This window comes from Salminus brasiliensis, chromosome 2 (genome assembly GCF_030463535.1).
Source record: "Salminus brasiliensis chromosome 2, fSalBra1.hap2, whole genome shotgun sequence".
NCBI classification, from domain to species: Eukaryota; Metazoa; Chordata; class Actinopteri; order Characiformes; family Bryconidae; genus Salminus; species Salminus brasiliensis.
Window position 1 is genome coordinate 44,939,167 of NC_132879.1, and position 26,900 is coordinate 44,966,066.

The window sequence follows — 26,900 nt, forward strand, 5'->3', positions numbered from 1 at the left end:
TAAGGACTCCTCTGAAACATGCAAAGCCAGCCACCGTCTCTTTTCAAACTGCTGCCGATGTGGCATCGCTCTGAGGAAAGTGCCAGATCCCCAGCTCCACCGTACCGGCTAACAGACACCTGTGTTGGCCAACATTACTTAAGACTAATGAGGGATGAGGGAGCCAGCATTTACTCCAATGAAGGTGTACAAACTGCCTTTCTGCATGTCTCTCCTTCTCTCAGTTGCCCTTTCTTTCCCTTTCTCCTTCTGTCTCACTCTCTCTCTCTCTCTCTCTCTCTCTCTCTCTCTCTCCTTTATCTTTCCTTCTCTATCTGTCTGTCTTTTTTTCCCCCTCTCAACTCACAAGGACAGCATTAGCCCAACCCTCCACTGACAGCAGCATTATTGATCTCCTCCTGCCTCATCAATCACCTATAGATCCTTGTTCAATACTCGCTGCACTGTGTCAACAGCACAGCCCCTCGCTGCTCAAATAGAGACAGAGGGAGCCCGGTCAGCTGGACACGGGTGCATTTTAGCCCTTATGGATTTATGGATCTGGATTCATAAGATAAATATGCTAGACATACTGGGCCTCCATCACAAGAATACCTTAAACAAATGGCAGAGGAAAGCGTGAAAGTTTGGTGAAACGGTATTTCAGCATTTGCACATTTGTACAGTTTTTTTGAACATGCATTGAATAGTCCATTGGAAAACTCAGCACTCTCAAACAATAAGGTCTTAGAGGGGGGTTCTCCAGTTTCTCTCCGTAGGAGACGAGGAATTAGATAAGTGACGAGGGAGGGAAACACATGAGATATGGACAAAAGAGTCTTATCTTGTTTCTGTAGTGGAAGGTGGTGGTAGAACAGCCTTGTTCATTTTATTTATTTAAATCTTCCTTTTTTTTCTTTTTCATTTATCTGCGCCAGCTTAAAGTGAGTCGGCAGCCCTCTTCTGCACGGTTCTGGAACCAGCAGGAGCTGCGGTTGTTATTCCATCTCCTGTCTTCCATCCCGTCTCATTTTCCACTCTTCTCCTTCTTCATCCTTCATCTTTCTGTCTTCCTGCTTTCTCGCCTCTTATCCTGTATTGTTCCATTAGCTCAGGGCTTTAGCTTCATAAAGAACAAGTGGCAGAGAGAACTAGAAAAGGTATGGAAGAAGAAAGGGAGCGAGGGAGAGGGCGAGAGAGGAGAATATAAAAGGCTGATATATATTACATGTCTCTTTCAATTCAGGCTGCTCGTTTATCAGAAGGTTCTGTCTGACAGGCCATCACAGCTCAGAGACAGCAACCTGGCACCTCCAGCCCCTGAATTGGCCCAGCCGCCTAAATTGCCTCTGAAACAATATCTATATATATTTATATATCACATTTTCACGCAATACCTGCTGTAAAACAATCTCATATTTAACTGCGTGTACTCCAAAGTTTTTCTTCGTCCCTTTCGCTAGCACCCCTCCCCTCTGTGTATTATTATTCGTTTTGTGTGCCACCCCCCCCCCCCCCTTTCTTTTTTATTTTTACAATTGCTTCTCTCCCTCCCTGTGTGAGAGTATTGATGAGACTAGGTGGTGTCCTGCTGTAAAAGAGACTGAAGAGGCGAAAGCATAGATGCCCACTCTTGTCATGCCAGGAGGAACTGGCAATGAGGAGGCTCATTAATTCTGCCTCAGCCCGATCAATGCCCTTTGAATACCTTTTCACTGCATCAGTCTGGCTGATGGCAGTACAAAAAGGCTTAGAGTCCCGTCGCTTGCTGAACTACCGAGTACCCTCACTCACTCTTCAAAAGCCCCTCCAGCAGCTGTCCGAGGGCCCGCAGCACCTGCAAGTTTCTAGCAGCTGTGCCGTGGACATAAATTGGATGGCGGAGCGTAACAATGTGAACCGGCGCTCTTGAAGCCACAAAGACCATTACTCTGCAGACAGAGCAGTCGGTATCCTGGCAACAATGGAAGATGTAGTTGCAGTAACTTAGTTTAGAATCCTGGCTCTTGGAAACGGGACCCCCAAGGTTGGACTGCACTTGCAAGTTTGTGGACATGACTAATGTTTGAATATCTCTATTACTTTTCAGTGAAGTAAGGATAAATTCTGTATTTGGAGGCAGAGGGAATGCTGTGTGTAATGGAATGGCCCAGTCACTCGGTCCTTAAGCCCTAAAACGCTAAGCTTATTATTCGGTTATTAAACCTAAGACTTATTTATTATCCAGACTACTATGAATTATTCAGTAAGGACTATAAGATAGAGGTATGCTTAGCGTTTAAGGCAGTAACCCAATTAACCCAGTTAACCTGCTGTGAAAGTTCAAGGAAACTGTCCAACCAGCTCCAAAGATCTCAGGAATATCAAGCGAGAGCAATGGCAAATCATCCCTGAGGAACACCTGAGCAAAGTGACTGTTTATGTGACTAAAGTGTGTATTCTTAGCTACACACTCTTAGCTAATTAGCTACTTGTGTTTGATTAACATACAGGACAGTTTAATGTTCACGCCAGTGTAATTCATGTAATGCTTCTCTAACTGTGAACTTGGGATAGTCTACTATTGATATTGCAAGCCCTTTGGAAAGTTAGGTGTCCCCACACTTTTACATGACAATATGCAGTAATATGCAGAAAACAGAGACCATTTCCTTTTCAGTCAAAAATGCCATTTAGTATATGAGGTTAATTTTTTCAAGAGGTATAGCCCAACTGAAGTTTAAAAAAAAAAATTAAATAATAGATAGACCCACCAAACGCCATCCGAGTAAACAGCACTGTATGTGTTCATCTTAAAGAGAGAGAGGAAGATAGCCAGAGCTGTTTTCTTCTTTCCATTGTAGGAAGACAAATCAATGCTGTGGGTCTGAAATCGGATCTTGAACTGATCATGACTCTCTTACTGAGAAAAGCAAACCAACACAAAATAAATGTACTTTCCAAATAAGCACAAGAAGGACTGGCTGACCTCAGATTAATTCAATAAGATTGGGATTGCTTGAATTCTGAGAAGAATAAAAGGTTCTGACTTTTAAACAGTTGGAGGTGAGGAATAGGAGAAAAATATGCATGTACAATATATATCCACAAAATATACAGGCAGTGGATGGACATACTAATTACTGCAGTTCTCATAGTCTCACTAGTTGCAGAGGTTTAGTGAAATTGTAATTTCATTTATATATATATATATATATATATATATATATATATATATATATATACTGGAAATCAGTATTCTGCATATGTACAGTTTGATAGCTGACAGTATGAAGGGTGTGCACTACTTTAAAACAGTTTTTCTCATTTTTGTTTGACATACATACATACAGAGCTGGTTTCCACACAAAAAATTATTTATTATACCGAAGTACACAGGGCCATTATCTGTCCCCTTCTGTAGAGTGGCACGTGTTGCAAGGATGGGCACTAGGGCTCTGAGATTTAATTAGCATTAAATTTTGAAATTACATTTCTGAAGACTAGAGAAATTGCTCCAAATCTTCTTTGCCTGTGTGTAGCTGTGTTAAGCAGGCACACACACACACACACACACACACACACACACACACACACACAATAACACAGTCTATTCATGCAAAAATGTAATGCTCTGATATTAAATCACAGTCTGAGGATCACAGTATGTAGCACAGTGTTTGAGTTCTGCTATGGTGCATATTTCAATACTTAAACACTGATTTTCCGACTATAACAGTCTGTCATTTAATCATGCAATATGTCTGCAAAACAAACACACCAGTAATGTAAACAGCAAAATGTAAATCGTGTTATAGCGCTGCACCCCCCCCCCCTTTTTTTATTGAAATCCATAACATCACATCGCGTCATAAAACACTGTACATGATGATTACCAAAGCAAAATTACAGATTTAATTTCTAGCCCCTTGTTTACTAGCTCTGGCTGTGTCTGACTTGAGAATTTGTTTGTGGTAGAATTCAGTTTATCCTCAGAGTGGGAAGATCACAAGAACATGTAGCAAACACACCACACCAGTATGAGCTGCATTTTCTTTTTGAAAATAGCCGTTCGGATTGCAGCCGACAAATCCCCATAGGCCAGCTTAATGTGCAGTAGATTTCCAACATTCTGTTTACATGTGGGTGAACATCTGAGACTAATGTTAATGTAACATGCCTTATAGGTTGTAATTAAATGTACTCTCGCGTGAATATCTATAGAAAATTAAGTATGAATATGTAATGTTAGAGATATTAGATGAAAACCCTTCTGGACTATATTTTAAGAGAAATTACATCATGCATGTATCATTAGTTGGGTTGTGTTGCGTTTGTATGTGCTGAGCTACTCATAGTACTCTTTTGAACCATACCACACCACAGCCTTTAACTCTTTCAGCTGATTGTGATTTTAAACTGGGATTGAGATCCAGTGGATTGAGATCAGGACCTATCCAGCCATATTTGAATGGCTGAAGTATCGGCCAGTTTAAGCCCGATTCAGGTCCAAATCTTTTGTTTTTACTGTTCTAGCAGAGCGTCCTCTGGAGTGAGCTGCTTTTTCTTAAGGTAACACAGTTTAGAGTTCGCTGCGTAGAACTATTTTTACAGTGGATCATGAAAATGAAATGTACTATATGTGGTTCTAGGGCTTTGAATGTGATGACCTACAGGGCCTATATTAGCTTAGCACTGTGAGGATAACAAATTATTATTTTTTGTAATTATTGAGAGTCTTTCTGGATTATGTTGCTGGGGTGGGGGGGGAGGCGGCAAAGAGCTAAATCGGGACTCTAGACCCTTATCTCGAATGTGGCAGACATTGTTTTCCTTCAAGCACAAGGTGCTCGCATTGCTGACTAAAACAGATCCAACTCGCTGTTTCTAAAAGGGGTATATTTAAAGGCAATGACTCAAACCCAGTTTCTGTGGATTTCCAGCATGCAGCACTTCCTGCTGCATCTTTTGAATGCTACCGATAAAGCTGTTGCTCTAATGGAGGATCCGTTCAGCTGGAGCTGCAGAAGAAGGAAGCTTTCCTCCCTTCTCCAGTTTAGCCTACTCCCCTGGTCTGACGGCCTGATTGAGGGATTGGCTCCACAGGTCGCCGCTCTCCTCTCCTCGCACCGTTTGCGGTCGCCAGCTTTGATTTGTGAAAGCTCAGTCTCACACATCTTCTGGCGTGCCGCAGAGCCAATATGGCCGCTGCGCAGTCGTGCCATAATGGCTGTCACAGCGGGGCTTCCCCCCTGCTTCCTCTCTGGTCTTCGGGAGATAACGCGTCCCCAGCGATAACTCTGAACTGCCGCTCGGCTCACTTATTATAAAGAAGGGAGATTTAATTTAAACACACAGGGTAGTTCCTTCAGCGGCTTGTAAATCTCTCTGTGGCGGGATTAGTTGTGAGGTAATTATTTTATTAGTCGATGACACCCCCATTGTGCGACAGATTAAGTAAACATTTATTTTTGGCTACCTGTAAACAAGGAATAAAGGCAGTCTTCAGGCATCCTCCAAGCACCTGTGTCAAAGTTGCTGAAAAGAAAAACGGAGATGGGCGTTTTCTGGTGATGATCTAATCTTCTAATCAGTTGCACTACTGCACTATTGGGTCTTGTTTTGACCAATACATGTGGGGGTAGAGGCAGGTGGAGGTTTAGCGTTTGGAGGGCTGAGAGATTGAGTGTGTGGGAGGCTCTCAGGCGACTGATGGAGGACCTCTACATCAGTGTGTGTTCAATGTCGAAATCAAAATCAGTGTGTCCGAATCGCTTGTTAATCAAGGACAAAAGTAGAAACCCGAAAATTGCTCAGTCTACTCCAGCCCCACTTCTGCTTTGTGTGTGTGTGTGTTTGTGTGTTTAAGCAGGAATAAAAGGACTGGGTGTGGGACGATTTGTTTGAGAGTGGGCTTTGTGTGTATGTGTGTATTTGTGAGGTCAGAGTCACTGCCCTGGTAATCAATGTCTGAGCTGTTTTGCTATTCGCCAGTGGAGAATAGCTTTCCTCCTGATTAGAACCAGTGCCGCTATTCAGACGAGACCTTTTTCCAGCATACTCTGTATTCCGCTACATCCCTTTCACAACTGCCATGCCTGTTAGAATCAAACACATTGCTAACAGTCTCTTAAGCTCCCAGGTTAACTGTGAAATCTGAGTTTCACTGTCTCCGCATACTAATAGTGTGTGGCCGTTTGGGTACGCTCAAATGCAGCCTTTCATGGCCTTTACCTCTGCCACAGTACCTTAGCTTATGTTAGAAAGCACATTGCTTACTGGTTTATCACATAACAGTATGAAACTGGCGACCCTTATCAGTGTTGCCTTTTAGCCGTATTCATTATGGATGAGACTAAGAATAGGTTTTACCATATGTGGCTTTTTTTTTTTTTTTTTTTTTTTTTAAAGCATGGATACTAAAGATGAAAGGCCTGCAGTGTACTGTTAAAAGTAGAAGATCCTTGAGGAACTTTTGGTTTTCAGTTTAAAACTTTGGAGGAACCTCCTAATGAGCTTTGAGGAGCCTTCAAGAAACCTTTTTCCTCTAAAAACCTTTTGAAGGTTCCTCAAAGCACCTTTAGAGAAAGAGGTTTCTTCACAGTTTTGAAGTATAGAACCTCTGCCTGTTCCTCAAGAAACTCATTATTTTAAGTGTCACTACTTTCCTCTTTGTTGGCTGATTTCTAAACAGGCCATTGTTGGTGTTTAAGTACCACTTTTTAATCTTCTTAAATGCATCCATCTTTCCAAATTGCCACATATTAGAAGGCCATACCAGTCCAGCATTTAACCACCTTCTTTCCATTCCCTGGGATTGAATCGGCATCCGTGACCTCATGAAGATTTTCAGCACCACCGCTGATGACACAGAGCTCCAGCTCTGCACCTCGAGGAAATCCCTTTTTACCACACACTAAAATCATCCAAACTCTTCACACTTTGCTGCTTTCAATATCCCCCTCCATAAACTTTTAATGGAGTTTAAATGGTACAGTTGGGTGAGGTGAACACAGAAAAAAATGCCCATCATCTTTTTTTTTTCTTTCTATAAAGCTGTTTGTGAGAGGAAGTGTGCTGTTGTGAACTGTACTTTTTCTTACCCCTCTCTCACCTCCTCGTCCACTAAAATGCAAGTGCAGTCTGAAAAGATGTGAAGAAATTGGTGAGCTTATCTTTTATTTGTGTAGTGTGATGATTTTTGTGTTTCATTCAGTCTCCCCCTCTCTGTCTCTCTTCCAGAGTGCCCAGTTCTACAAGGTCAGCAACGAGAACTATCACAAAGCAGCGGATGAAATGAATGCTAAATTCAAGTAAGTCCAAAATGCCATATTTACATGGCTATGACACCAGTAGGACTTTCAAGACTGTAAGGATAAAGGCAGCGGTAGATCGAAGATACATTTTAGAAACAGGCAGAAAATAGTACATGTAGTAGGAATGCACTATAAACAGTATGTTGTTTGTAACACCTGACCATTACAAAAGTGTTCTTAAAAATATAGATTAAGGGCACTTTTTATATTCATATTATAATTTAATTGACCAATACAGTTACCTGTCCTCACACCTTTTAACTTAAAGAGCAAAAACTCTAAATAATACAAATATTGTAGCACAGCGATGAGCAAACTAGAATTCTTTGTAGTTTTAAATCACGTTTGTTAGGGGTGATTATATATATTAGCGAATCCTTGTCAATTTTGCTATCGTCATATACAGATTACTTTTATGAGTAAATCATTGATATCGCTGCATTTCTTTTTATTACAGAGAGTGTAATTAGTCCTGTTTAATTGAAATCGAAAAATTTGTGTACTTTGTCTCAGAGTATTGTGTGTTACGAAAGTGTCTTTAAATATTGTGATTTTACAATGCCGCCCAATATGTATGTTTTCTTCATTAAAAAAAAAATTGTATTTTGTTTGGATACATGTCTTTGTTAATGTAACCATGAAAGAGTATTGTGTTTAGATTCGCCACTTTAGGTTGCATTTTAGTGATTTAACCAATCAAGGGATGACTGACATTGGCTTCCTAAACCTAAACTGTTCAGAATTTCACTCTTTGAATACCGCATGGATTTTAGATCCCTGTGATGTGACCAAAAATGTTAGGAATTATTGACAGCCATATTTTTGTTAATGGCAAGAAACCTGAATGTTGTCAATATCAGATGATATTATTGGCTGGTTTTGATGTCACTAATTGTTTATTAATAATATTGGCCTTTGTAACATTTATTTAGTGGAAAATCCCCCAGACTAATCCCTTTATGCTGTTTTGATGAATCAAGGCAGTCATGTAATCTCACAAATGTAAATGTATGTATACACAAATATGCTGCAGTATTCAAACATATCGAATTGCAAAATTTAAAAACACCATTTGTATTATTTTAAGCTCCACCGTCTGATCAGCTTATAAAACCTGCTGCGAGCACTCAAGCCCTTTCCTGAAGATAAAGTCATGAAAGAAAGTAATTTGTCATTTACTTTGACAAATACACTTCTCCCACTTCTTTTACAGAATGTTTCTGATTATGTAAGCCTGCACATTCAACCTTACCTTACCGGATGCCTCAGCCTCGTTCAGACTACATGATTTAACCATTAGCCATGAGTGTAACTAAAGAAAATAGTAGTGTAAGTCCATTTTGATTCTGTGTCTTAATGTGGCCTATTAGCCACCCATAGTAATGGTGAGTGGGTTGGATGGGAAGGGAGGGTAGGCTGTTCCAGTACTAGCCTGGGTTCACAAATCGCATTAGGCTGTCATTAGCCCGCCTCTCTCAGTGCTAACACAGGGATCATCGTCTCTACAGAAATGCCTGAAATTGATTAGTGAAGTCCGGTGGGGCTGGGTAGAGGGTAGGAGGGGCTAAATTGCATTAAGAAATGCATTAAACCAGCATTAGCATGACATCGCTCCCCCCTCACTCAGCATTGGGGTGGGACAGGGTGTCATGTGACCAGTGTGGCTACTTTGAGTGCTGTGATTGGCTGATTGCATTAGAGGGGTGCATTAGCAGCACTGGGATTGGATTACTGGCTAGAGGTAGGAGGATATGTGTAAGAGTCTTTTTTTTTCTTGTTCTTAATGAAATGTCTGCAAGGTCTGGTGTTACTGTTGGAGCCGGACAGGCACGAACTATACGGCCTGCAGGAGCCTAATTAGGTTTGCGTGTGTGAGAGAAAGAGTGAATGTGGGAGATAGAGAGGAGGGATATTTGGATTGTACATTATACAGACTACAAATATATCTGTATTGGCTGTCCCAGTGGATAGGGCAGCTCTAGTCGAGCTCTATAAAGAGGAGGGGAGATAAGATGCTATCTTGGGTTTAGTTAAATAATAATACAGGATATTTTGTCAGAGCCTTTTGATTTCCTGAAAGTTGAAACCGCCATGAGATAAATATGGAAGCCGAAATCTGCATAATTGATAGAATTAACACGAGTTTGATATGGTAATCTGCCTCTTAAAGTTGAAAATGGCTGTCTGTCGAACAACTTCATTTCCTCCATACTGCGGTGGCTTTGATGTATAGAGCTGAGAGTATTGGATGGTTGGGGTGATGTTTCCAAGCATGGCCATGTGAGATTATAATGATATTGCTAATTCTGCTAAGTAATGAGCAAGAAAGGGATGTCAAGATCTGTCAAGTAATGTTGGAATTTTGGACCCAAGCACATCAAGTGTTGCTGCCCAATGTATCACCTGTCCAATTTGGACTGTGCATGCACAGAACTTCACATAGAATAATGGTGGCCAGTTCACAGACATTTAACTGAGACCCGGTCAAAATCTGATCTGCTTCACCTGCAAATCTCTGATAATGTATTCTGTATGATGACAGATTTAATATTTCCTATTCTCATTGCAAATACTGTTTTGACACTTTTGTGACTTTCTTGGTTTTATTTTAATTAGAAGAAGAAGAGAAAGAAGAATTAATACCACTGCTGCTACCATTGCTCACTAATATGTATTCCCTTATTCATTAAGCCTAGTTAAACAATTGTTGGGTGAACACCACAGCCAGTGGTGCAAAGTTCTGTACTGTGTATTACAAACTGAGACTTCCAAGTCCTGAAACACTCCCTGCCCTCCTTATTCCACTGTTCTTATTTTTCGTTCTCTATTTGTATCACAATGAGTTGATTACAAAAACTAGTAAAATTGTAGTAAATTAACACAAGCACAGTCCAAATCAGGCAGGCAAAGCAGATTTTATTTATTGTGCGTCTTATTTGGAGTGGTCGCACTAGTCAAACGAATCGGCCTGACTGAGAATGGCAATTATCAGAATGATGGAGGTCAAGTTCAGGTGTGTAAGGTGAACTCAAGAAAATGAATAGCAAATAAAAACCCTGTTTCAGAGCCAAAGACTCTGGAGTGGTGGTGTACTATTTTTCTGTGCACAACTATGATCTTCATGCAACATCAGAATGTCATCACCCCAAAATTCATTGTCAGTGTTTTCAAAAGAACTTCTAAAGAAACTTTTTGGAAAGAAGTCCTGTGGCTTGAGAGAGTAAATTAGTTAAACTAATTACTTACATGTAAGCTGCAGTGAGCTAAGGTACATTTGGAGGAAAGGGGTGCAGATTTTCATAGAAATATCATCTATTAAGCATAGGGGTGGGTCAATCATACTTTTGCAGCCCTGCTGTGTTAAAGATGAACACATCAGGAAAATGATCCTAAACGCACCTCAGAATCCATAAACGATAACCTCAAGAGGCAGAATGTGATGGTTCACCATGAACACATGCCTCACAGTTTCTCAAACTGAATATCATGGAAAATCATTAGCAGTTTATGTACGATGCCCAATAATCTCACAAAACTAGAAACACTTTGTGAGGAAGAATGAGTAAAAGTCTACAAAAGCGTGCAGGGTGCCCAGACGTTTGCTCTGGAACCTTTTTTTTCTTTTTTCTGCGAGAATAAATGCTTAAAATATTAAAGAAATATTTCATCTGTAACTTTGTCTTTCAGAAATAAAGTCATCATGTACTTGCTAAGCTGTTCACAGTAACATAAATTTTGACCAGGGATGTTTGAAATATTGCTAATATTGAGTGGCTCAGCGGTCTAATGCGCTGCCACTATGGCCCGGGGGTCGCAAGTTCAAATCCTGAGGCATGTCATCTTGCCATCGGTGGCCAGAGTCCGAGAGAGCACAGTTGTCCGCTCTCTCCGGGTGGGAAGGTGGCGCTCTCTCCCCTCATCATTCTTAAGCACAGGCATCCTTGAGCTGGTGTCCCAGCTCTTTCCTCCAAGTGTGTTGACTGCATTCGCAGTGCATATATCACAGAAGACCTGTTAATTCTATAACCCTGCTGCTGTCAGTAGCATTGCTAGTGCTAGGGGGAGCTACAAATGGTTAATTGACAGTACTGAATTTGGAGAAAAAGGGGATTTTTTGATTAAAAAGAGATCCATAGTTACCATAAACAAGAAAAAAACAAACAAAGCAAAACAGGCCTGTGAGTGACTGATGGACGCTGGTTCTCAGCTCTCTGAACAAGGCGTTGTTTTCTCAAAGCCACTTGTGTGTATTAACCTTTCGCCTGCGTGCTCCTTGCTGCACTCTTTAAGCATGCACCGCCGGGATTTGTCTGGCGTCCCTGGAGGCGTGCCATACATTTGCACCCTGCAGACACACGGACGTGACACCTCTTAATTCACAAAGCTTTGCTCCACTGACCTCCTCCCTTTTCCTCTCCTCACCACGCCACTCTACTCTTTTTCCCAATCTCACACTTTCACTGCTTTCATTTGCGCCAGCTGGACTGACAGTTCAATTTGTTCGACTTACTGTATCAGAGAGAAAGTGCTCAAAAACTTTATGCTGCAGTGATTTTTTTACAAGCCGTGCCTCTGTGCATCCTGCAGCCTCTCTTTTTGGTGCTCAAAGGTCTCGTCTCGTGGCCGGCCCTATATACAGGCCACAAGGTTCTCAGTCATCTCTCAGCGAATGAATATTCAAACCCATGCAATGTGCACATGCAGGTAGTCATGGCTTACGCCCATTCCTTACCAGACAGTTTCCGCGACACCTGACATTTCGTCCCAAGGGCAAGTGTTTTTTGTTTTATCGTGTTAAGCAAACAAGCTTCAGCTCCTTATTGTTTGTGTATTGCTTAGATAAACATTATGTAGACTAAATTTGAGCGTACCCTTTAGAATTAGCCTCATTGTTATGTACATGCTCTGATTATGTTAGTTGGCTATTTTGTTTAAAGTAGGGATGGCCCGATCAGATTATTTTGCCTCCTGAGCGAATCGGAGTCTCTTAATGATGAGTAGCAGCCAAGTACCAATCTGATCTTTGTTTTTGTATAAATACTACAGCCACACAGTTTAGATAAGATGTGCTGCTGAATAATACTGCAGTAAAATCACCCTATTTTAGTATTTAGTTTTTTATTTTAGTGTTTGGGCTGATTTGTTGAGTTTAGTAAAGACTAAAGTGACTGCTTTATAGTGTGTTTAATATCTTATACTCCACGTCACTGACCGTTCAGCTCCCTGTTTCTTTAAAACACTGCAGTCAAGTTTATGTGTTTTAGTTGTTTGTGTGTGTGTGTGTGTGTGTGTATAGGGGTACACACTCTAGACTGATATCAGTTGTTATTGGTCAACTACCGATGTGAAATAACTGTTTATAGTGGGTGATGTAGTTTTATGTGCTATGAATTGGGTTTCTAGAGCATTTCTGTATTAGCATTAGCGTTAGCCTCCACTCAGTTCTGAAAGGGCTCTTCAGTGCTGGTTTAAAAAACCAAGGAAGTCGAGCGGTTCGCCCGCCGGTAAAACAGAGCATTTCAGTGATAATTTTACATAGGTTAAGATATTATGGTCTGTTTTCGTCTTCCACTGTAAAATAGGTCCACACTGCACACTCTTTTATTTACCTTATGAGAACGTCCACACTGCTGCTAGGTGAGTAATAATGTACGGTAATGGCACCTGATTGGGATCTCGGAAGACTCAGAACTGGATTTGGGATTATAATAGTTAATTATAATCTTATCCTTAAAAGTCCTTCATTTAAAATATCAGTTGGTGCACAGCTTATTGATCTGGTGCATAAATAATAGTTACTAATTGGGATGTTTTTTGGTCTAGATTCTACCTTAAATAAGAAAACTGTATTTATAGCACTGTAAATACTGACTTTTGTACCGTTTCTGAGTAGAAACTAGAAACTAGAATGCTGCCCACAGAGCGCATCAAAAATGGGCCCAGAGTGCACACCTAGTGTGAAAGGCTTTTTTATAGGAACGCGGTGCTCAAGCGGCTCATTTACCGTGGCTGGTGTGAAATGTGCATGAGAGTTAGTACAGTCATAATGTCAGTGCATATCCACAATCCATCATCCACCAAGATCCAGTGCAACACGTCAGACCCTCTTTGAAAGTACCCCTGTAATACGCAGCAGGGAAGCTGTATTGTGCTTCAGTGGGAATAACCCTTTTTTTTATATTATTTTAAGGCCATGTTGTTTGAGCGCTTATTGAAGCACAGCTTGACCCACTCTCAAAGAAGGCAATTATAGCTATTACTGGGAAATGCAGTCGAGCACATTTAGGCCGTGCTGTAATGTTGCAAAAGAGTGAAGCGAGTGGCCTGTGTTTTGAATGGAGGTCAGAGAAGGTCGCAGTGAATGGCCTCTGAGGTTGGACTTCTCACTTTGCCTCGGTGAACGAGCCTAGCGTTTACACACACCTCACATTTTAACACAGATTCTCTCACACACACACACACACACACACACACACAAGTCGTGACTAGACGAACCACAGGTTATCATACTCTCATCATCTTCAGAACGCACTCCAGACTCCTGCAGTGCTATAGCTCCCCCGTTACATCTTTACTGTGGCCATCTATGAGGAGCTGAGATTGGCAATATATCACCCTCTTATCTCCCCCATTCTCCTTCTCTGCCTCTAACCTTCCTTCTCCTTCTCCTTTCTTTTTGTTTGTTTTAACTTTAACTTTATATCTCATATCCCATCTTCTTCCCCAAACTCTCTCTGTCCCTCTGTCTCACTTTCCTTCTCTATCTCTCTTTCTATTGTCTCTCTTCGTCTGCCCCTCTTTCATTGTATCTCTTTCTCTCTGTGTGTCTCTCTCTCTATGTCCCTCTTGTTCATTGTCTCTCTGTCTTTCTCTCGTTGTGTCTTCTCTCTCTGTCAAATTTCTTCTTTCAGTCATTGTCTTTTCCTTTCTTCTACATTCATCCATCTTGATAATGGAATGGTGAGAGTCTGTGTTGCGAGGTCAGGCCTGTGGCCTCTCTCTCTCTCTCTCTCTCTCTCTCTCTCTCTCTCTCTCTCTGCTCTAGTGGAACTGATGGATCCTATTTAACAAAAGAAGAAGAAAAAAGGCAATGAAAATGAGACCTTGTCATTTTTCTCTCTAACTGCTTCATTTGTTTTTATTTGTCAGCCTCTGTCACACAGCTCGTCAGACCCGCAATGTTTTTTTCTCAAGTGCGAGCTTCACCTCTTAACCTTATTAGTGGCTAAGTGGTTGTAAACGATGACGAATAGACGCATGTCCGTTAAGAGATAGATAACAGTTCATTTAGGGCAGCCCACATCGTGGACAGGCTGCACTGTGGGCCCGAACACACCACCTGTCACGGCAGGATTGCATTTGTCTTTATTGCACAAATTTAAGCAGGGCTCCAGACCCATTTTGAGAAATGTGTGGTGGTATTTTAATAAGCTAAGCGCTGTGGTTTTAAAGACAGTGGAGGGATATTTTTTTGCATTAGCCTGAACTGCAGGCACTCTTTTCTCCATTCTCCCTGCTATTGCCCCTGACATATCCCATATGCGTTCTTTTATAAGCCAGAGAGGCTTTGCGAAGTTTGAAAGTAAGGTTCTGGAGCAAAGACTGGTCTACACTCTTAAAAGTGAAGGTGCCACAGTAGGTCCCTTGAGCAGTGCTTTGGAAGAGTGTGTGTGTGTGTGTGTGTGTGTGTGTGTGTGTGTGTGTGTGTGTGTGTGTGTGTGTGAGAATACCATATACACTATATGGACAAAAGTATTGGGACACACCTTAATTATTGAATTCAGGTGACTCCTTCAGTCCCACCTAGCTATGCAGTTCAGCCTTTACACACATTATTAAAAGAGTGGGTCATTCTAAAGAGTTCACTGAATTTATGTAATAGGATGCCAGCATTGCAACAAATCAGCTGGTGAATTTCTTCCCTTGTAGATATTCCTCCAACTGACCACGTAAAGTAACAAAGCAGGGTCGCCGATATGAATGCCTATGGATTTAGAAGGGGGTGTCCTAAAAGCTCCTTCAGGTAAAATATGTATTTGTAAAAAAGAAACTTTATTAGAGAGAGCGCACACACCCGAGAGAATGGGGATATATGTGAGAATACATACGCCTAAAGCAGCTGACCATTCACTCAAACTGCTGAAGTGGGAAGGTGGAAGCATGGACAATTGGGAAGGTAGGAGTGTTAAAAAGTGTAAAAGACAGAGAAAAAAGACCAGAAGCCCTCTGAATGTGAATGCCCCGTTAATAACACAGTGTCCTCAAAATGCATACTTTTATTGACTACTTTATATTTGATAAGGATAATGTAATATTTTTTATTGATATACATATTATTAAAAAAAGACTTTCTGACAAATCGTCCAGCACTGATCTACTGATGATCATTTTCTTTCTTTCTTATCTCTCTCGCCTGTTTGAGTGAATGGTCAGCTGCTTTAGATGTATATATTGCTCTCTCAGTTCTTCCTTCTCTCTCTCTTTCTCTGATAAAGCATCTCATATCTTTGCTTCTTTCAGCGGTGTGCCATATCTGACTCTGTCTCACCCTGCTATGATTTATGGCCTGTATTGCTTTCTTTCTCTCCTTCCGCCAAGCAGAGGAGCTGGACAGATATTCATATAGTGTGTGTGTGTGTGTGTGTGTGTGTGTGTGTGTGTGTGTGTGTGTGTGTGTGTGTGAGAGAGAGAGAGAGAGAAAGAAAGGGAGGTTAAATTATATATGTTTGAATTCTTTTACTCTCAGAAACAACTCATCACTCATTAATTATGTGTAGTTTCCACTGGAAAGCAGAAATGTGTACTGCCTTAACTTCTTATTTAAGTGTGTCAGGATTTGGGTATTACCTAATGTGTAGGGAGAAAATATCCAGTTATGCAGAAAAATCATGTTACGTGTTGAATATCAAATATGAGTGAGTTTTTTTTAACCTTGCGGCCCAGTGCGCTATCACGCATCCGATATATATGGTCGGAGATTTGCACCTCTATTATACGCTGGAGAGAAAGTTATGGTAATAGAGAGAACCACTGAGAGAGGGAATGATTGGGTATGGAGCTGGTTAACATCATCCCATGAGGCTTTTGCAGATAATTGGATCCTGTGGAGATGAAACTGTATGTGTTTAAAATGTTTTTTGCTATCTTTTATGGTTTTCTATCCTTCGATCACTACCGTCTTCTTTTTCCTCTTTTTCTATTTCTCTTATCCTTTGTAATAGTTTCCTATTAAAGTTTTCCCAGTAGTGTGTTTTGGGGGAAGGGGGATATTTGACTGACAGCAGCTGTGTGGATTGAGGGCAGCGTGAAAGAGAGCGACGCCGACAGGAGGATGGAGGGAGAAAGAAAAGAAAGGGAGGAAGTCGAAGAAGGGTGAATCCCCTGCCTGAGACGGAGGGAGATCAGATAGAGCCTCACCGTCTTGACAGCTCTCATCCATTCATTTCCCTTTAGAGCACCTCACTAATATTAATGACGCTCTATCGGAGCGAGGCAGCTTATACTATTGTCTGATCCCAAAAACCAACAGAGTGGTGCGCTGAGCGGAGGAAGATAATGTCTTGTCTACTCCTCCACCACCCCCCCTCTCTTTTTTTTTCTTCCTTTACCTAAAGGTCATAGTGGTTACATGAAGAGGTACCTAGTATGTCTGATTCCTCCAGAGAGTCGGGTGTTGTGATTTTTCTTGCAGTGACAATTTGGGTCGAGTTTCATGGCAACCAAGAGCCTTGTCCATCTCTGTCCTGCATGTTTGCCAAGGAACACTGTTTAGTTTAGGGGGTATTTTTATATGTGTGATCAGGATACCATTTCTGAATTCTGATCTCTATTTTGAAATTGTCTACTGATCTTTATACCTATGAACAGTATATGTATCATATGGGTATGATATGCTTATCTATTCACTACTGGGTTCAAATTTGTCGCAGTTTACCTCATGACGTATTGTCTGCTCTGTAGTGACATTATTAATTGCGATCTAGAGCATGAAATATTTGTTGGAACCACACGGGACGTAGTGTTGTGTCCAACGTTCATTTCGTAAACACAGCCCCTGCCCACATTTAGCATTTTTTGCCCTGAATTTCTCCCAGAATTTAATTTTCTTCCTACAGTACATTATATTTTTATATAATATTATTTTTCTTACCCTTAAGAAAAAAGAATTTAGCACAGAGGTGCGCAAGTTCCACACAAATTAGATGTAAATGAAAAGAAAGCCAATGGATTGAGGAGAGTTGACATTTGTCTATTATTTGTTTGACTATGAATTTTTGGCTGGATTGTTTTTATTTTATTTATGCCTGATTTAATGAAGGCCATAATTGTCACTACACTGTAATTTCCCAGTTCTGTCATTAGAAATATCAGTTCTTATTCTGTGCTGTGTGATTATGGGCCAGTTTAGGTCAATTTGGGGCATGATTTTCACTGTCAGTTTCAGCCTCAAACCTTCAGACAGGATTTTGTGGGGTTCTAGTCAGGATCAGATGGCTATGTGCTGTGTGTTGGGGGCCGGCCTGAAGTTCTCTGACTGTATTTGGCTTTGAGTCAGATTTCGGGCCCAGTTACAGCTGTGTTCCGATCTCATTTTGAAAGTCATCAGCCATGCCATTGATATGCACATTGATGTCCAACTTTGATTGATGCCTTTCTTGCAAATAAAGCTTCATTATATTGTCCTAGAATTGTCACGTCCACCCACATTTGCTGTGTAAGCGACAAATTGTTAAATCTGTGCATATGCGCATATTTGTGTCGACGGACTCTGTAATTTGTCTTTGACTGTCATTCAGGCTTTCTATAGAGATCCCAGGTCCCTAAGCTCCAGCACATCTCCAACACCCACTCGTTGTTTTCTGTAACTTCTGTGTGTGAGGACAGTCAATTATCTACCAAATCCAATCTACACTGATCAATTTGACTATTGATCAGTGATTGACCAGATGTTTAGGCGTGAAAACGAAGCAAGATCGTCATTTTAAGGCACTTTGTCATTGTCACTATTTCAGTTTGAGGCTCTTGGTAAAACTAAATAATGTAATGGTGATGAACGATGTCCCTAACTGTGTTACTTTTGGTCTTCTCTCTCTCTCTCTCTCTCTCTCTCTCTTTGCAGGCGATATGAAATTAGTCCTGTGTGTACTGATCTGCAGGGTCAGATTCTGAAGTGCTACAGAGAGAACGCGGGAAAAACGTTGCTCTGCTCCAATATTGCCTCACTGTATCTGCAGTGTGTCAACAATGCTAAGCAGGTGAGCAGGTGTCGTGTATGAATTGTACTTTTGTAGTGTTGAATGTTTATACTATGTACAGTGTTGTCCAAAAATGTTTTGGCACTCCTGGTTAAAATATCTGTTGCTGTGAATAGTTAAGCACTTAAAAGATGCACTTAAAAGATCACTCCAAAAAGAATAAAGTTAAATATGACATTTTAAAAATATTTTAAGCAAGATTACTTTTTATTTCCATATGTAGAAGTTTCAGAATAACAAAAAAGGAACATGGCCTCCTTCTATGATCAGTACTTAGTTAAGAAGACCCCCTTTGTCAATTAGGGCAGTTTGAATACAGGTTGTACAGCCAGCTAAGAGCTTGTTTGTAGGATTTTCACCCATTCTTCCTTAGAAAAAGGAGAATCCGTACTTGTGGTTCTTTGAGTTTCTTGGGCCTTCTTGCATGCACTGCTCGTTTGAGATCTGTCCACAGATTTTTAATGATATTTAAGTCAGGGCATTGTTGGGGCCCTGTCGAAACCCTCACCGTGCATATCTTAACTTATAAGAACCCAAGGTGAGATGTGTCACAGACCCTTTAAACGGTGTGCAAAAGTTACCTACAGCACTTTGGGCTTCACTTTAACTCATGAAGTCCAGATGCTGTACCAGAGCAGTTTCTAAATGGGTGTACATGTGACCTCATTTACAAAATGCCGGTGTGCTTGGTTAGTGCTAAAGACAAAACCAGCTCATTTGGTGTGTTTTTGCTTCTAAAGATCTGCTGCAGTACATTTAACAGTTCAAGTGCTTCATTAAAATGTCATACATTACAAATAACCAGTGACCCCATTTCTTGAACAACATGATGCAATAAAAGTTGTCACATATATGTTACACCTAGATTTTAACCTTAAAATATGTACACTCTTTGTCATGTGATCACAAAAGACTTTGTTCTTTGCTCAATTGCTTTGCTATGTTGTAGCCTTTTCCTGCTTCCTGATTTTCGGAAGGCAGCTGCTTAAAGGGGCCTGTTGCTGCTGATCGTTGGGACAAGGTTTGAGGAGCTAGGGAATTTGTAGAGCTTTACATTTGTGAAGATTTGCCTCACCTGGCCTTTCCTGTTAATAAGCCACAGCCACAACGAGCTAATTAAGGTCTCTTAAGTAGGTTTTTTCTTTTGCCTCCCCGTTTATTGACTAACATTGTATAAAACAAATATATACTAATGTCACTAATCTTACCGAAAATAACGAAAATAATTATTGACATTTAACTTCATGTCTTTTAGAGGTCACTTCATCTACTCCTCACTTAACTATTGTCAGTAACACATTTTGACCAGGGGTGACCAAACTTTAAGATTCTGGTCTAAAGCATGTATTCAGAACAGTTCCGACAGAATTCGCCACAGCAAAATAATTCCTTTCACCAGCTCGAACAGCATCCTTAGCCGAATAAGGGCTGTATGAGAATAAAGAAAATATGATTGTGTTTATTAAGTGAAAACCATGAATAAAAAAAACCTTGATTTAACAAAGGCTGTTTAGTCTCTATTATAGCTCTTTCTGATTTAAAAAATAGCCACTAAGTTATTATTCAGGTGGCAAAAAATTAGATTTCCTTTAGATTTTGTGTTCGATGTAATGTACCGTATGGCTGCAATTACTTTCAGTTATGAAAAAGAAAGTTATTTTATAAGTGTGTCAATAGTTAGCAGTATATATTTTACATTAAACATAATGTTTTATTTTAAAAATGCTCCAACCCTAATCCAACTCAGCCAGTTTGGGCAATGAAGGCCTCCAGGAAAATTAGTACCTGAAAATCAGAGGCAGGTGTGATGGATCTGAAGTCTTCAGGGTGATAGCTCTCTGGCACCCGGCTTGGCTTGACAGTGCTCTAAAGCATATTTACATTTGCTCTTAAACAATTTACTCTGGATGATTACAAACATTTACTCTGGATGAAAGGTGCAGAACCAGTAAAGAAACACATTATTTTAGCACAGCTAAATGAATTACTTTCTGTGGTCACTATCTGTAGTTTACTTTGTGATGTAACCTTCAAAATGAAAATAAAGCCAACTAAACTATAACAAGTGTAACAACTACTTTTTCCAATGGTATTGACATTAATACTGTTGATGTTATTGATTTGTTGTTGCTGCCTGATCTACAAACTGTCCCAAAATATATTGTCGCTGTCACACACGTCTTATTTTTATATCTATGTTTTTCCACTTTTTAACATAATTGGAAACTAGCAGATGACTTAGAAATTATCTTTTTGCAATGCTCCTTGACAGCTTCCATTTTGGAGATAGAAGGTTTTTGCATGACAGTCATTATTTGTCATTAACACTGTATTCCCTTCTGTCCTGCCAAAAGAAAAACAAGTTTGAGGCCTCACACATATGGGAAAGTGACCTGTAAGTTAAAATGCTTCTAGTAGATGTGTTTCTACAGGTAAATAGAGGTAGTTTGTTCTCTGTGTGTGTGTGTGTGTGTGTGTGTGTGTGTGTGTGTGTGTGTGTGTGTGTGTGTGTGTATGTGTATGTGTATGTGTTGGGTGTGTGAGAGCTGAGGTAGCTCAGCAACCCTGTTGCTAGACCGCCGCATCCAAATAAGCAGTTGTCACAGAAAACAAGCAGATATGTTAGTGGCAAGTGGCCGTCCACTCCTCCTCGTGCCTCCGCTGCGTTCAGATTCACTGACCCCCGTTACTCTTTTCCTCGGCAAGCCGAGCCACTTGTCTGGCGAAACCCTATAATAAAGCGCTCGCAGACCTCCATTTGCCAATGGTGGCCCTGTGCCGAGAGCGGCCTCTCTTTTCCACTCTGCGTTGGGGGGCTTCCCAGCGTTGCAGAAATTGTAGGCTGCCACTACACAGTCGTCTGCATAATGACGGTGGACAGGGGGCTGTCCCTCGGCCCTGTTTAAGTGCGTGTTAAATGAAATAAGCAGAGGCACGTTCATGCTGTTTAGGTTCCTGCTCTCTCGCTCTGTCTCTCGCTCACCGTCCTGTTGAGAATTTAGACCTTTGTCTGAGGAAGCAGGGGGGCGGGCGAGAGCATGACTCCGACCTGTTTTAACACACTGCAGCGGTTTCCCAGACGAGACGATTTACATTCAGATAGCTTTTCTATTAGATTTTACCAATGTAACTGTTTCACTAGACAGCGGCCTACTCTCGACAGCGCATTTTTCCCTTCTCTTGGGCATTAGTATTAAAGCGGGCTTTGAATTCCGCTGGGCTTAAGCAATGCATCATGTAAATGCGGATATGTTTTATTCATTTTTGTGTATGCGCAAGGCTACCTGAAACCTTTTTAGCATTCCTACCATTTCTGTGCATGCGTGTGTGCCATTATCTTGTAAATTTGAAACCCGAGTCCTGCCGTAGCGAGTTGGAGCCCTTTATTTTATCAAGTGTATGCTTTAAAATGCATCTATGTTTGCCCTGGGTTATCGCTGTAATCTGATTTTATGACTCACATAAAAGGATCACAGAATAATGCAGAGAAAACTCAATCTTGCACTCAAGAGGTGTGTGCATGTGTGTTTGTATTGTCTTCGATTATGGAGTATTGGGCCTGTGGAGTGGGGCAAAGCTCTCTGACCTGATATTCTATGGACTAAAAAACTTCTTAAAATTAGCCAACTTCTTACATTTTTTTGAACAAACCAAGTTGGGGAAAAAAAACAGGACAAGAGTATCTAATGTGTCTCATGGTAAATGAAATGGCAGCATTTAAGTTATACCCGGTTTACTGTAAGCTGTCCAGTGCAACCATTGCTGTTAAAGATAGCCTTCTACTTTGACCATTAGTAAAAAAAAAAAAATAATAATAATAATAATAAAAAAATGGGCAGTTAAAGTAGTTCATTTACTTTAATGGTCCATTATAGATTATAGAACTCTAAGTTGAATGTTAATGATTCTCTATTGAATCTAACCCTACACCTAACCCTGACCATAACCATAACTTTCTCTTAAATCAACTCAATGCTAACTGTAACCCTAAGCTTACCTTAAACCGTAAATCCAACCCTAAATCTAACCCTAAAAGGGTAATGTTATGGTTAGGGTTAGGTGTAGAGTGACATTCGGTAGACAACCATTTACATTTGACTTGGAGTTCAGTTGCATTTAATGCAGATTCACTTAAATGTTAGTTAAATGTCAGGTAAGCATCTGTAAGGCATCTACAGTGGACCATCCAAGTACAGTGTTCTTAATTGTGTTGCTAACAAATGTGACACCTTAGGCCTTTAGTTCAGCTTCTGAAGTTCATACCTATGTAACTGTCTCTACCTGTATTTTGTGGGGGTGGGGGGAGGATTTTCTGTTGACTGCAATATATAATTGATGTTAGTTTCAGAAAACATCAGGCCTTCTCTGTTGGCCTACAATTCTACCCTACAGGTAGGGTTGTGAAGAGTTTTTTTTGTTGTTGTTGTCTGATAATGTTCACTTTTAAACCACTGAATCAAATTAGCAAACTCCCACCCAAACTCATACCCAAACCCATACACAGTGACCACTCTGAAACTCCTCTCCCTTATATTGGATCACCTGTGTATGTGGGCCATCATCTAGTGGTTTGTTAAATAAGGGCAAGGTGTGCCCTGCTTTGACACATGCTGTCCAGGAGACAGGGTTAAAGACAGCGCGCTGTCATCACGGGGGCTTGGTGAGGGTAATTACCCTCCAGCTTATCAATAATGAACTGATAACATTTAGCCCCGACCTTCCCTCTCCACTCCAGCTCTCTCTAATACGCAGGCTTCAGAGGCTCTGCTGCTGATAGCATGCTGAGAGGAGAAGAGAGGCAGATAAAAACGTACACTCGGCCTCCGAAGACTCTGCTGAATACCAGTTTATCATCAGGAATGGCTTGATTTCTCTCTCTCTCTCTCTCTCTCTCTCTCTCTCTCTCTCTCTCTCTCTCTCTCTCACACACACACACAGGCACTGTCACTCTCTCTCGCTCCCCCCTTTTTTCGTCTCCTGCTTCTTCGCATGACTGACCCTCTTTTTTTGCCTCATTTTTTTTTCCTGGATAGAGGAGTTCAGGGTTTAAGGATTAACACCTGTTTGTGTAGAGAGGCGATTTTCTTTCCTCTGGCTAAGCAGCTGTCCTTTACCTGAGAGCGCCTCAAATATTTCCACTCCATCCAGAGGTGTCTGTCATCTTATGTGCAGCGAGGTGCTCACCGTGGAAAATGTCCCTCTAAAAGTCTGGACCCAGCCAGCTGTGATTGTGTAAGGTGCAGCATAGGTCACTTGTTTAAGATTGGAGTCAGGAAAGCTTTCCTAACCGCTGGGTTCCCACTTTTTTTGGGTGGAGCGCTGAAGATGATGAGAAAGCAGGTGGACGTGAATGGTTACGAGCCACAGAATCAATCAGTCCATAGAGCGGAAGATACTTCCCACAGCTTTTTTCCTTTCTACAGCTTTGTCCTCAATTCCTCCATTCACCTCTCTCTCTCTCTCTCTCTCTCTCTCTCTCTCTCTCTTTAGCTCTTTTGCCACTCATTTGCATTTGCATTGCTTGAGAATATCCTCCTTCATTTTGTAGTCTTTTTCACTGTCCCTTCTTCCTTTTCTGTCTCTATCTCTTAGTCTCTTTCACTCATTTCCTCTCTCTCTCCCTCTCTGTCTCTGGGTGTTGCGCTTCTCCTCTGTCTGATGCAGTAGCCCGTATGAAATGTGTATTGACAGTCAGAGAGAGCTGAGTGTTTGGGAATTCTACATGCACTTATCCCTTAACTTGAAACCTGCTCCCTCATAGACTTCTCTTACCCTTCCCTACATTCTTCTTTTGTCCTATCTGTTTTTTTTATGTTCTTTTTTTCTTATCTCCCACTCTCTCTCTCGCTCTTTCTTTTGCAGAACAAGTTAAGGACTGGAGGCTAATGCAGAGGCACAGACAAGGAGGCATCATCGTTTTTAAAGGATGTTTCTAAAGGAGAGCGGAGGCACCACTGGATACACACCTGACTCAGAGGAACAGTACAGAAACCACAGCAACCAGAGAGATGGGGCCCATCTTCTCACCCGTCCTTTACCCTTACCCTTCACTCCCGCACCCCTCTTTCCTCCCTTTTCTCCTCCCTCCATTTCACCCTGCTCCCTTTTTCTAGAGCAGTAAAGTATTGCAGCTGTGAAAGCCATAGGAGGTGTAGTAAGTACCCTGTGCCGAACAGCTAGAACCAGAGAATATATCTCTCAGCGGTTCTTCCAGGATGGAGCTTACCTGAGACAAGGTAGTCAAACCAAATGAAACCAAACGTGAACCTCAGAAAAGGCCAGCAAGCTTCATCGTCACCTAGTTTTTAGTCATGTTTGCTAGACACAAGTTTATATCACAGGCTAGAAAACAGATAACCTGGAAGTTCTGCTTCCGTAAATCTTCTCATCATTGATTCTACGCTGCAATTCTTTTTTTGCAGAGATTACCACCACTCACACCACTCACACCACGCACATACACACACCCTGCTCGCCCACAGATGTAGACCTGCACCCCACAACCATAGCTCATCCTCAGCTGATGTCCAGCCAGCTCTTTATGCACTAGCCCACCCATCCTGACTGTTCATTGTGTCTGCGTGTGTAATGTTCATTATGTTTCTGCTTTATTTCTGCCTTTCTTCTGCATGTGAGCCGTCTTTCGGACTGCCTGATCTATCAGGAAGAATAAAGGGTTGAAACTGGAAACCTGAATTTGTCCCGTTTCTGCTCCTATTAAAAATGAGCCTTTGCCTTTGTGTGTTGGGTGTACGTGTATGTGGGGTTCAGGGTGACATTAGTGCTGATTATTGTGAGATCGAGTTTGTTCTCTGACAAAATGACGGACTCTGTGTATGTCTTGTTCTGTCTTACACAGTAGCCCATAAACTCCTTTCCTCCATTTAAATTTAGATTCTGCAGTGCAAACAAACATGCGTACGCGCACACACATGCTCCCTGCCGTGAAAACTCCAATGTGAGATGCGTGCAGAGGATGGAGAACCTGGGCAAAATGACCAGATTGATCACAACTCATCACATGACTAATAAGGAATGAAGGAGTGTCATCCATCATGTATTTGGTGTTTGGGATCGACACGTTCCCACGCTTTTCCTCTCTGCAGGTGGTGTCAGCAGCTGATGCCTGAAGGTGGGGGCATGCTGGGTTCTCCAGTGCTTGGAGATTTTGAGAAAGGATGGCTATGCAGCTGGTATCAAGGTAACAAAACCGTACCACCTGACGCCAAAGAGAACCAGTTGCCTGTTGATATATTGTAAAGTGTTTTTAAATATCAAAATTGTTACATTTTTCAGTGGTTTACTATAGCTTTCCTTTGACCTAATTAATTTTTAGCGGCAAACCATGAGCTAGGCCTTCAGTTTGGCCTGTACATATCTAAATAAATGTCAAAATAAGGGAAAAATCACTGTATGATGATGCTTATTTTACTCACTTCACTGTAGGGTGGGGGTTTTAAGGCCCTGTCCACGTGTGTCTGGATTTTTGAATGTGATGTGAATTATGGGAGGTACTGTGAGCGGTTGTGTGTGGACATTTATAGGAATTTGATTGAATGTTTTAATGAATCATACCTAAACTGATTTGCATTAATCATATCAAAGAAAATGGAAACAAGTTTTTTTTTTTCCATGAGTAAAATGTAGTTGAGTAAAAGTACAAGTACTCGATTTGAGCAACACAAGCAGTGGCAGTCTTCATCCAAAAAATTCGACCCTTCCTCTCTAGAGAGGCCGTCCAGGTGCTTGTTCAGTCTCTCGTCACTTCAAGACTTGACTATTGCAACTCTCTTCTGGCTGGTCTCTTTCTGCGCACCATCAGACCCCTACAACTTATCCAGAATGCAGCGGCACGGGTCGTCTTCAACGTTTCTAAATTCAGCCATGTCACTCTGCGTCACTGCTGCGTTCTCTTCACTGGCTTCCTGTAGCTGCTGCCCAGGTCATCGGATTCAAAACCCTGACGCTGGCCTACAAAGCCAAGAACGGACCAGCCCCTTCGTTCTTGATGGCAATGGTCAAAAGCCGATCCAGCTCGGCTCGACCCGCCATCCCTCAAAATCCACGGAAGACAAGCGTCCAGGCTTTTTTCTGATCTGCACCAAAGTGGTGCAACGAACTAACCCTGGGTGTCCAAACGGCAGAGTCGCTCGCTGTCTTCAAACCCAGACTGAAAACCCACCTCTTCTGGGAGTACTTGGGCGAATAGTAGAGTGGTCACCTTACTGTTTGTGTTTAGTAGTGTTTAAACTTAGAGGTATCTTTGAATTATTAGTCTATTCAAACTAGCTGAGGTTTTTCTTGGGTAAATGGCAAAGCACCTTTGTAAGTCACTCTGGATAAGAACATCTGCTAAATGCCTTAAATGTAA

At 41.3% G+C, this 26,900-nt stretch overlaps 1 protein-coding gene across 3 annotated transcripts in view; it reads left to right on the forward strand.

The window, feature by feature from the left end:
* Positions 1-25,219, forward strand: part of chchd3a (coiled-coil-helix-coiled-coil-helix domain containing 3a) — a 103,295-nt gene extending 78,076 nt beyond the window's left edge. For all 3 annotated transcript variants that reach the window (XM_072673906.1, XM_072673907.1, XM_072673908.1), the window contains 3 exons: positions 7,201-7,271; positions 18,394-18,529; positions 24,392-25,219. In XM_072673906.1, coding sequence (XP_072530007.1) covers positions 7,201-7,271; positions 18,394-18,529; positions 24,392-24,415 — 231 coding nt within the window. In that variant the 3' untranslated portion in view covers positions 24,416-25,219. The remainder of the gene's footprint in view (positions 1-7,200; positions 7,272-18,393; positions 18,530-24,391) is intronic.
* The last annotated feature ends 1,681 nt before the right edge of the window (positions 25,220-26,900 follow it).